Below are 12,901 nucleotides of genomic sequence, written 5' to 3' on the forward strand. Positions count from 1 at the left end.
GGTGGTCCTGGAGGCATTGGAGTCGTAAGCTCTAAGCCCTCGAAGGATGTTAGAAGGGGAAGATTTGGTGGAGTCCTGGGAGAAAACGCCCCAACTCCAGAAGGGAGAGGGGTCTGGGAAGAAACAGAAAGACCCCTGTCCACTAGGAGCTGATCCACCAACATCACAACATCAACTTCAGTTAGACTCCTGGAGGAACAGACAGATAAGCTTGAGGGGGATTCTGGTCTGTTAAGAAAAGAACTCGCAGCTGTCTCACAAAGGGGTCAATAGAAAGTGAATACCTTTTCCTGGGTGTGGTTAATTATGTCTGTTTTCAGAACCAATGGAGGTTCCAATATTTGTGGAAGCATAGTAAGTGGAGTCGGTACTGACAGGGAAGCTGAAGATGTCGGTACCAATGTGACCGACACTGACATCAGTGGTGCCATAGTAGCCGGTGCAGAGGTAGTTGGTTCCAAATGTTTCTGAACTTTAGCCTTCAGTTCTACTGAAATCGTAACAGTGGAAGGCTTATGCTTTTTTGCTGCGGGAGCTGAAGGAGACTTTTCTTAAGTCCAAGATCAGATTTAGAGGGGGACATATCAGTCTTGGACACAGCCTCCTCAAAAGAGGACTTAATTAGACCTTTCAATATCAATTTATTTTTCCTTTCGGCTAAGGCCCAGTTACTGAATGACTGGCAAAAAGTACAGTCTTGTTGAAGATGAGCTAAGCCTAAACAATACACACAGGAAGAATGCCCGTCATAATTGGGCATCTTCCTTCCACAATCCTGGCACTGTTTAAACCAGTAGTACCTTTTGATTTATCCGCCATGTTGACAGCACAAAAAAAATGAAAGTCAACAGGCAGCAATCACACACACACACACACACACACACACACACACACACACACACACACACACACACACACACACACACACACAAGGAAAGGAAAACTACCAACAATGGTAGGCCAAAGTTACCTAAAGAGGTAGAGAAAGAGAGAGGTACTACCAACGATGGTAGGGAAAGAATGCAGTATGGTAAAAAGAAGCACACTCACTCGACAAAGAAATGTGGGTAGAACTACAGAAAAAAATAAATAAAATACCACAACGAATTTATGTTTTAACAAAATGTAAATTCGTGAGTGCACTTTCATGTGAAGATGAAAAGAAAAGAAAAAAATACAAAAAAGAAGTAATAAAAACATGCAGTTTGCATGTAATCTTAGTTGTACGTCAACATTTAGTGATGATGTACAACTAAGCAAACTAGTGCTGAGTACTGTTTTTTTTGTGTGTTTTTTGTTTGGGTTAGCTGATCTGGTGACTATACTTCAGCGAAAGTGCAGTTTCGTTGAAGTGCACTTTCGCTGAAGTGGGGATCTACTTTTCTTTTTCGAACAAGTGTAATTTCAATGAAGAAAAGTAGATCCATATATATATATATATATATATATATATATATATATATATATATATATATATATATGAAAATATGAGATTAAACAGGAAAGTCAAGGAAAAAAATAGAAAGTTTTACTTAGCTGCAAGAGAAACTAGCTGATGTGTCTTGCAACAAGAGCAGCAAACAAGATCTGAGGTAATATGGAGAGGGGTATTGTGTGTAGAGTCTTAGCTTGAGAGTTTTTGGCTTGCGCGAGCTAAGTAATGGCCCAGCCAGTTCCAAGGATCAGAACCATGTTAAAAAGGTCAAGGATAAATGAAGACTGACAACATCAGACCAAGAATTACAGCAAATGTAATAAGGATAAGGGAGTAATATTATAATAAGTTTTATGACAGAGAAAAAGAGGAAATTTTTAGGAGAAAAAACACACTTATCTGAAGGAAAACTCGAGAGCTGAGGTTGATCACATCTTTTCACAAAAAGCGGTAAATGAGATCTGGGGTATGTTAGAGGTTTGTGAATTGTGGGTAAGGGAGGAGCCACAAGCTTTAGTAACGGCCAAGTTGGATCCAAGGATCAGATCCAAACCCAACAGTTGAGGATAAAATGAAAATTGACAACATCACATTTAACTAATTAATAAAATAAATATATATCCATGTTGGTGTGTGTGTGTGTGTGTGTGTGTGTGTGTGTGTGTGTGTGTGTGTGTGTGCTGTCTTCAATGGCCAACATTAATAAATTACAATGGGAAGTCTGCACAATAGTTATCTCTTATACAGAGGCAACAAGTAAATGTCCCAGCATATCCTTGATCTGCCAGCCTCTGAGGTATTCACGGACAAAATGAAAGGACTAAAAACTTCCATGGGAATGTAAGGCTAGACTTACTAAAAGCTGGTCATACATAAGATCCTCACAGATCAATAGCCTAGTAAGCACCTATGAACCTGTTAGTAGTTACGAGTAATTTTACAATGACCACTCAATTGTATTCCAAAACATGCACACTGATTGGAAAGCCCAACCAAAGTGCCAGTTGTAAATCGAGCATATATCAATAGAATAAAGCCCACCCACCAACGAACTATTGAGCAGTTGGACTTTCTATTGGAATATATTGAGGTGACAGAGCAAAACAGATGAAAAAACAGCTACATTCTCAAAAATAAAGAAACAGAAATCTACCTGATTTTCCTTCTATTTCTGCCATGTCCTCGTAAAATCTTGGCAGAAAAAAAACAACAATGGGGATTCTCTTTTCTCCATTGCTCTCCTGCATGCTACTGATGTACTGTGCAGTCATAGGGATGGAAGTCCCATACACATGTGGAGTACATCAGTAAACAAGTAAGAAGGCAGAGGAGCACTACAGTGCTGTTATACAAAGACTAAATTATTTAAGAAAGGTTAACTAATTTCTTTCTTAAGTAATGTTAATGCATAATAGCAATAACCCATTCATAGGTGTGGGCATATCAGGATTTACCCATGGCTGGCCTTGTTTAATCACTCAGGATTCACCTTTGTGGTCAAACCATGCCAACTGTGGGTAAATCCTGATATACCTACACCCATGAGTGGGTTATTACGTAAGTAAGCAATAATCAAAAGGCTTATCCTCAACCCAGACATTTGATGCAATTTCCTTTGCCACCATATGTATTCTAACTCTTATAACTAATTATTTGATGTTATTTCCTTGGATTTCCACCTCTTATTTTTTACAACACCTGTATTAAAAATCCCCCAGATATAGTTAATGATAAAGCACAGAAAAAAATGGCAAAACAGTTTTTAGCCACCCTTTCTGCTTTGGTCCTTGTCATCAGGATACTATTCGCCCTGTAGATTTGAGGATGTACAAAAAAATTCCAGCAACATTATCTTACCTTCCTGTAACACAATGACTTTCTCAGTTTTAGACTTCATGTTGTTATTCAAAATACAAATATGTACCTCATCAGCACTTTGCAGCCCATGTGGTGAAAATGAACACTACTCTTCCATCTCCCCCTAACTGTACTAATTTTATATCCTATCTGATGATGTGTTTCTTATAAAGTAATAATAGCCTGGTATCTAACATACAGATCTTGTAAAATCCTTCTCTTTTAATGGTTTATAAAATGACTTACTCTTGTGTAGGCCTGCCCTAGTCCAAAAGATTTGCTGTCAGTATAAATAACTTACACTGGAATTTGTCACTCACACCGAGAGCAAGTCTTTTGATATCTAGCCTCCTGTGTAAATTTGCTTTATAGATAGGCCTTACACTGTAGTATGTCACTTATACTGAGAGCAAGCAAGGGGTCCGAATGGAGAAATGATAAGTCAGCAATCAAGTTGCTGAAATCAAATACATCTTCAAGTCTTGGTGAGTACCTTCATGAGGTGGACCCTGCTTTTCACAAAATCTCGTATACACAGCTGTATTTGTATAGCATATATCATGGACAAAAAAGGTCAAAAATTAAAAAGATAGCTGGGTGCACAAGACCCTGGATAAAAAGTGCCCAAACCTGGTAGGGCACTGGTGCCACAACTGGAAAAAATGACAGTGTAGTATCCTCAAAATACAGAAACACTCCTACAACGGGGCCAGGCCAGGCCCAGGGGGGGATGGCCCCCCTGTTGTAGAAGGAAGTAGCAGTCCACAAAAAAATCACAAAAACTGATAGGCCAAAGAAGATCCATAAAGATGATAGAGTGGACTATTAAGGATAAGAAGGAAATTATGTGTTGTTACTATTATGCAAAACCCCAGAATTTCCAGACACATGATATACAAAAAGATTAAGAGAGAAATTAGAAGAAAGAAAAATCCTTCCATCAAGCCTCTGAAGAGGTGTGAAAATATAAACAACAAAAACCTAGAGATTTTTGCAAAGTATAAAAAAAGAAATATGGACATGGGAAGAAAGAGAGATTTAATATGGTGTAATATTTATGCAAAGGAGAAAGCAAAACTAATCAAAAAGAGCAGCACCAAAGTTATTTGAAGAGAAATACAGGCAAAGGAATCCAGAAATGGAAAACTTTACAATACAAAAAATAAGAAGACAAAGAGGAAAACTAGAAAGGGACATTAGTAATGGAGAAGTTACAGAAATAAAAACTGAAGTTATGGAGTACCTGCAAAGTGAAGGATTCAGTGTAGAAAATTTAATTCAGAAAGCACCACAACAGGTAGAGCGATGGATATCCAAATTAAGGGGAAGCCAGTGGAATGGGAAGCAATTGGTCAGATGCATATATGAAGATAATTTGGAGCCTTCCACAGGAAGCCAGTATAAATGTTCACTTGTAGCTGAGGAAGCAAGAGAAGGAACAGGAAACTGTGGAAACTCTGACGCAGTCAATGTTGAGGAGTGATAGGCCAATGAGTGTCCGCATGGCAGAGCAACGGATGGCACAGGATGAAATTGAAGAGAATGTACCACAGTAAGATGCTATAGAACTTTCTATAGAATGCCCGCAGGAAATGAAAAACAAAAAATGTGTCCTCGGTTTACATGAACGTGAGCTAAGAGAAGAGTTATTTGATTTGGCAGAGATAGACATATTAAGATCAACGAAAGAAATAGACTGCAGAAGGTCAATAAAACCCAAAAAGTTAGACGTATGATAAAATAAATAAACACAGTAATTAAGACTGTCCCTAGAGATCCATGTGATATAACAGAAGTAAACAAGATATTTTACTGTGCAGCTAAACTGATAACTGAAAAATTTCTACCACAAGAACTCAGGGTAGTGAGGGAAAGGGAGAAATCGAATACCATCATGGCAGTATCGAATACAGAAAACTATAAAGCAATTGCGACAAGAACTGTCACTGTTGGAGAAGTATAGAGGAGGGACCAGATCAAGAAAAATACTTAGAAAGATAGATGTGATAAAGGCAATGCGCAGTATTAGAACAGATCAGGATCTAACATGCACTATCGCAAATAAACTAAACATCTCAGCACAGGCTGAAAAACATAGAAGATACGCAGATAAACATAAAGGAAAAGTACAAAATAAGCAGTTTATTAGTGACCCAAAAAAGTTTTATACAGGATTGGGAAACAAGGTAAAAGGAATTGAAAGATCACCAAAAAAAGAAGAAATATATACATTTTGGAGAAGTATTTATGAAGATCCTGAGGAACATAACAAAGACGCTAAACGGATAGAAGACGTAAAAGAAAGTATAAGAAGTTTAAAGGTACAGGATATGAAATGGGATGAAGTAACAGCCAGAGAGATTGAAAAACGTTAAGGAAAGCCTCTAATTGGAAAACCCCAGGCCCAGATGCAGTACCTAACTTCTGGTTAAAAGTATTAGCATCTTTGCAAGATTTAGCCATGAGTAAGAACTATTTATATGGGCACCCCGAACAGACACCAACCTGGCTAACAACAGGAAAAACAATGCTCCTACTTAAGCATGAACCTACAAGCTACACTAAAAATTATAGACCAATAACTTACCTTCAGACGATGTATAAACTGTACACTGGAATTACTGCTGACAGAGTTTATAGTCATTTAGAAGAAAACTCAATTATGGCAATAGAACAAAAGGACCATAAAAGAGTCATATGGAGCAAAGGATAATTTGTTAATAAATAAAGTCATAGTGGAGAACTGTAAAAAGGGGAAGAATCTAAATATGGCATGGATTAACTACAAAAAAGCATTTGATAGTATCCCACATTCATAGATAAAAGAGTGCTTAAAAATGTATAAGATACACCCTACACTGATCAACTACATTACAGTGAAACCATGAAACAGTGGCAGACCACTCTGCAATTAAGCCATGATAAAGGACAAATTATTATTCCAGGGATAAAAATTCAATGGGAGATATTCCAGGGTGACTCTCTTGTCACCACTGCTATTTTGTCTTCCCCTTAACCCATTAAGCTGTCTACTTAATAGCTTAGGCCATGGCTATAATTTGTTCCCTAGAAAACAACAGAGTGTAAAGATTTATCATCTCTTTGGCGATGATTTAAAACTGTATAGCTCATCAGATAAGGAACTGAAAGCAGAACTGCAGGTTGTCCAAACTTTTTCAGATAATATAAGAATGTCATTTGGTCTTGGTAAATGTGCAAAAGCAAATTTCAAAGCAGGAAAACTGCAGCATCAAGAAAACATCAGTTTAGGACAAGAATGTGATATAAAAGAACTTGAGCAAGAGGGAGTGTATAAATATTTGGGAATTGATGAAAAAACATGAACAAATGCGAATAAAACATATTAAGGAATACTTTAGAAGACTTAAACTAATCCGGAAAACAGAGTTGACATCTAGGAACAAACTCCAAGCCATAAACCAATTTGCTGTTCCTCTCCTAACTTACAGTTTTGGAGTGAATGACTGGTCCCGAAATGTGGTGGATAGATTAGACAAGAAAACAAGAAGGATTCTTCATGCTCACCAAATGATTTATAAATATCAGTGCATACCAAGATTGTATATTCCCTGTTCTGAAGGAGGGTTGGGCCTCCTTGAAATGGATTACATGTATAGATCTGCAATTGTGGGACTGCACACATATTTGCTGACCTCACAAGACCCAAATGTAGTGAAAGATTTGAAACATGAGAAGAATAACTCTAAGATGACTTCTTTGCTTAGTCTAGCAGAAGCATATCGGCATCAAGCAGGAATGGAAATCAATCACAAGTAGATAAAAATCAGGCAGCAACTGAATGTGCCAAAAAACAAAAGAAAGAATATAAAGTAAAGGACCAGATGAGAAGGCAAGAAATGTGAAAAATGTATAAATATATTTGCAAGTATAAAAAGCTTCTGGAAGAACCTCATGCTGATCAGGAATGAACACAGGAATGGTTAAAGAAAGGCAAATTTAAACCAACAGATGAAAGGTTAATACTGGCGGCACAAGACAGTGGGCTACGTACACGTTGGTTAAAGTCCATTGAATATGTGGGAGAAACAGACAAATGTCGGTTTTGTAAAACAGATTAGGAAATAGTCACACACCTCATTCCTGGTTGTAACATACTAATAGCAGAAGGACTGTATACTGAAAGGCATAACAATGTGGCAAGACTGTTGCACTGGGGATTGTGCAAACATCATGGTACTGAAGTCGCTGAAAAACACTGGAAGAATGAGCGACAAAGCATCATAGAAAATGATGAAGTTTACATCACATGGGATCACCCATTACCAACAGTTCAAAAGATAGATGCTAGAAAACTGAATACAGTGGTCCATGAAAAGAAAACAAAAGCAGCATTGAGCATTGAAATCACCACACCCATTGACTACAGTGTCTTGTGTACAGACAGACACAAAGTCATAAAATATCAGGATCTGCAGGCAGAAATGAGAGCAATGTGGAAGAAAGATACCCAGACAGTTCCAATAGTAGTAGGAGCAATGGGTCTTATAAAAATAATCTACAGTCATATTTAGATATGTTACCAATACATGTAAATCCATACGAACTGCAGAAGGAGTCATTACTGGGCACATTGCAGGTGTTGCGAAGAGCACTTCTAGCTGACCTCAAAGATTGAAACAATACTAATTTCATGAACTTTAATCGTACTTTGACTCGGGAATGAGGTCCATTCCTGACATGGTATTAGAAACCAAAGGACTTGTAGAAATTAAAAAAAATAACAGCAAGCCTTTTGGCCCTTTATGTGTTAAAAGTAGCAATCTCCAGGGTGGTTACAAGCAAAGAATTTTCATCTTTTTGACATGTTCCTTTTCTTCAGAATTTCCTGTTACTATTTTATATGCCTAATTCCTCTTCAATTTTCAGTTTCATCCACACTGCTGCTATTTTTAACACATTTATTTTGCTGACTTATTGCATCTGTAGCTGATTTCCTTTGTTCTGTGTTTTGTTTGTTGTTGTATATTTTGTTTCACTGATTTCTTCCTCTCCATATTACTGCAGTAATTTTATGTGCCCTAGCATATTGCTGCTTAACCTCTTTCTTGGCTGGCTCCAGTATAGTTTTAACAGCTTTGTCAGTCAGCTTTTGTCTTAACTAATTCATTCTACAAATGTTACACAAGAACAGCTAGAAAATACATCCTATTTCAGATACAGATTAAACCATATAGAATTATGACATGTCTCAAAAGACCCATCTACCAGGGACACTGCAATCATTTAATTTAATTACTTTCTAGATTAAACTGTGTAAGGATCATCACAACGAAAAAAAGTTGACCGCTTGCTTTTCCCATCTGCATTTTAATTGGTAGATCTAATTCAGATTCTAGATTCATCTAGTGTTAACAGTTTTATTTTAAAAATGTAATAACTTTCTCCCAGAATACACCTCCCCCTTACAAGAAAAGTATAGAATATGGTGCTTATAATACAAGCATGTAAATGGAATGCCTCTTGCAGCCACCTACTGGATGGTATATTAATAAAGGAAGAAACTAACATGATCACTGTGTAATATAAATAGCAAGCATGTACTTTAGGTATTGTTTTCTATAGTCTTTAAGAAGATGCAAAGTATTCATTTTAATGCTGCAATATATCGTAACAGGAGGGAGAAAAAGGATTTGGTGCATCAAGAATGAGAAAGTGCAAACGATAATTCTTAATCTTAATTTTACTGTTTTTCAGGCCAGCATGTTACTGCTACGGAATGGTTTAATTGCACTTAAAGGAGATCAGTGACCTGGACGGCCAAGCCATACCCAAAATTCCATCTTTCTCATGTCACACTGCTGACAACATCTCTTCCACAGTGGAATACGTTTGAATACAGAGAGCTGCACTTTTTGGTCATTTTTATTATTTTAGAAATGGTTTTACATTCAGATCATTCTTTTAGATGGACTTGTGCAGAGTTCTGCACAGTTACCACCAATGGTCAAAGGGAACAGTAAACGAGTAGAAAATTACTATTATTTTGAAGGGAAATTGGATAAAGATAGAGTTTATGCCTGATTTACAATATTTCAGTGAGTGAGTATATGTGCGTGTATACGGTCATGCACTTGCACATGTTTGTTTGTGTATAGTACACTGTGTAATGATACATTAGAAACTTCCATTCTTATACATTCCATAATTTGAAACTTGCACAGACACAGTGTAGAGAGCTGCTTTGGACCTCTGCGACCCTTTCTAAATACATCACTACAGTCTCCTAACTCTATCTATGGCTAGCAATGATAAAAGGAATCATAAATTATAAGTGTGCCAAAGTAAGTGTGCACTTGATATGCTGAAGCAGTGCCAGTTTTTTTTGGTACTTAGTAATCCATTTGCTGAATGAACTCTTTATGAAAGAAGAAATATTCCAACATCTGGAAGAATTATTTGTAAAGTATCATAACTGTGGGACTAATTGTTTTTGGAGTTATCCAGTTGTGATTGTTAGTAAACAAATTTCAGGGTAACAGCCCTATGGTTAGCAGCCCAACCTAGTGGTTAGTAAACACTGTAATGCTACTGGCTGTGGATGTCATTGCCTAGAATGCCAGCCATGTCGTGTGCACAATGTCTGTACCACGAATCTGCACATGAACACAATTATATTTTGTTAATGCTTGCTGTGTTTTATATCAGGGCTGTTTTGTGTTGACCTAGAGCTGAAATTATTGTGCCAGAGTTAGCCCATGCAGTGGAATCGATGAGTCAAAGGACTACTGCAATGGAAACTAGTGAATCCCTACACTGAAAGTTTTTTTTTTTTTTTTTGCTTGTTTGTTTCCTATGAGTAGTTCTACAGTCAGGGTATCCATTCACCAGAACCCTAATGTGATAATTGAAACAATACAAATAGTCATTTTGAGATAGCTGCTTAATGCAATTCCAACAATAAAAAATGCCTGGTTGTTGCAGAAGAGAAGAAATGTCCTGTCTTCCTTGCAAGTGAAGCTAAAGGTACTACAAAATAAATTAACTTGAAGAAAACATTTAGTTAGAAAAGCAGTTAAATGGAAGACAGGGAACATGTACATTCTGAAACAGTCTAGCTTTCTTTAATCTGTCTGCTTGTTTTTATGCACACACAAATAATTTTCCATGTATATCAAGTTGGTTTATAACAGAAAGTACGGCTGAGGCTTTCTATTTGTCTCTGATTAGCTTTTTCTTTATTTTTTTTTCTTTTTCATTGTGTTACAATGAAATCTTTCCAGCTGCCTTCAGGGTTTATTTTTTTATCTGCATCTTTCTAGACATCTCCAGTGATGTCTTTTTCTTTAGGCCTATCCTATCATCCCCACTAGCTCTGTCAGTTCCTATTCTCTACTGCCTTGTACCTTGGGGGTATTTTCTACCAGGAATTGGGAGACTTCTGTAATCATTTATAGTCATTAGTAATGGGGCGGTATGGTTGGCCTGCATTAGCTATACTCTCCAATAAACTCCTGTATGCTGTGCTGCAGACCAGATGTTGATTACTGACTATTGAAGGCGGGTAATACTATAGCAATAACCCACGCCTGGGTGTGGGTAATGCTGGATTTACCCACGGTTGGCGTGGTTTGGTCCCGAGGGACCAAACAAAGACAACCGTGGGTAAATCCAGCATTACCCACACCCAGGCGTGTTATTATATATTAATGACATTATTTAAGAAAAGAAATAATTACTTTTCTTAAATAATGGCATTGTATAATGCCTCTTTGCTGCCCTTCCGCAGCTGTCTGGTGTTCAGCGTGTTCTGATGTACTGCATGCCTACGCAGTACATCAGAGTGGGCAAAAGCAACGGAGAACGCAAGATCTCCGTTGCTTTTATCTCGCTATGTTAAATGGGTTTAACATGAGACAGCTTAAAATAAGCAACGGAGATCTCCGCTGCTTATTTTAAAGCTGTCTCGCTATGTTAAACTCATTTAACATAGCGAGACAGGTTAAAAGCAACGGAGATCGCAAGATCTCCGTTGCTTTACTAATGTCGCTATGTTAAAGGAGTTTAACATAGCGAGACAGCTTTAAAAAAAGCAATGGAGATCTGCGTTGCTTTTTTTAAACCTGTGTCGCTAAGTTAAACTCTTTTAACATAGCGAGACAGTGTTTTATACTAACGGAAAAAGTCCGGCGGCGGACCTTTTCCGTTAGTATATTGAGGGATTTACAACGGGCACGCTGGTTGGGCTGGCCAGTCAGCGTGCACGTTTTAGAGGAGGCATTGTATAATATATGTTAAAGGTGCTAGTAACTCTAGGCCTCTGCCTGAGGTTAGTCCTACACCAACAGAAGTGTACAACCCCACAGATATGAAACTTTCAGGCAATTTATCCGGCCATTTATCACCAGTCCCCTTCACCAGGCTGTCTTCCTTTTGCCAGTGGGCTGGCTAATGCTTTCAGAATTTATGATGATTCTTCAACTTTTTGGTAAGAACAGCTTCTTTTCCACTTTAATAATAGTCTGATAAATAATCTTTAAATATCCTTTTAAATTTTAGTTTACTTTTAATGTTAAAAGATGCCATTATGTATAGTTTATTAACTTATTAGCTGTATAATTCTGGCCCTATTTTCAAAGAATAGAGTCAGCTTTTGGCAGAGAACTGAATGTTTATATGTTATAGTCTACCTACTGACAGTACATTTTATAATATTTGCTTGAAAAGGTATTCATTTAATTGAGTATTTAAGTTGTCCTCTTTGTGAAGGAAAACTTTTTTATAACACATGCTCAGATATTATATATATATATATATATATATATATATATATATATATATATATATATATATATACACACACACACACATTCATTATCACACAGAATCAGTGAATCTCCTGCAATCTGATAAAACCTCTATATACCTTAGGTGCCAGTCATTTTTTTTTGACAGTTTCACCTGAATTATATTTTTTTCTGAATAAAGAAGTGTTTTATAATTTTTATAATACACCCACACATTAAAGTTCATCTGCTGGGTTCCTGTTTGATTTTTAACACCTGTGGCTATGCTGCAGTTCATAGAATTTGAACATTCAGATAAATCACTAACACAGGACTACTATAGGCAGGTTATATTTGCTTAACTGTACACTGTTTCATTATCCATTACATAGTGCATTTCTTATATCTTTGAAATTACCAGAGTAGTCACTTCAGGCATTTTATATTGTAATTTATAGTTACTGCTTAAATCAATAAAACTCAATCCCCACTATCATATTAATAAATGTAGTTTTGATAGTATTTTTATCTCACTAGCAGAAAGCTGTCAAAAGAATTCTTTCAGTCAGTGGAATATGAGGAATCATGTTGATTTGCTGAAGATAGTTTTGGCGATGATAAAAAGTTCAAAAACTTGCCTTAACTACCTTCAGCAAACATAAGACAACATTTGCACAGCCCATGTAGGGGGACACCCCCACACCCCTCAGTCCTCAGTCCTTATAGAACAACTCCAGGGTTGCACAGCAGTGAGGAAAGAGGCAAATGCCAGTGAATGTGAAGTTAGTTTCGGAGAACAGCATTCAAACATTTTACCTTCACCAACACCAACTTCACTGATTTG

At 37.1% G+C, this 12,901-nt stretch overlaps 1 protein-coding gene across 1 annotated transcript in view; it reads left to right on the forward strand.

Moving 5' to 3' along the window:
* SNX32 (sorting nexin 32) overlaps positions 1–10,887 on the forward strand; it is a 463,165-nt gene extending 452,278 nt beyond the window's left edge. Inside the window, exon 11 of the mRNA XM_044060891.1 lies at positions 9,029–10,887. Within this exon, the coding sequence (XP_043916826.1) occupies positions 9,029–9,082 (54 nt within the window). The 3' untranslated portion in view covers positions 9,083–10,887. The remainder of the gene's footprint in view (positions 1–9,028) is intronic.
* The last annotated feature ends 2,014 nt before the right edge of the window (positions 10,888–12,901 follow it).

This window comes from Protopterus annectens, chromosome 2.part0 (genome assembly GCF_019279795.1).
Source record: "Protopterus annectens isolate FY-2018-M chromosome 2.part0, PAN1.0, whole genome shotgun sequence".
Taxonomy (NCBI): Eukaryota; Metazoa; Chordata; order Ceratodontiformes; family Protopteridae; genus Protopterus; species Protopterus annectens.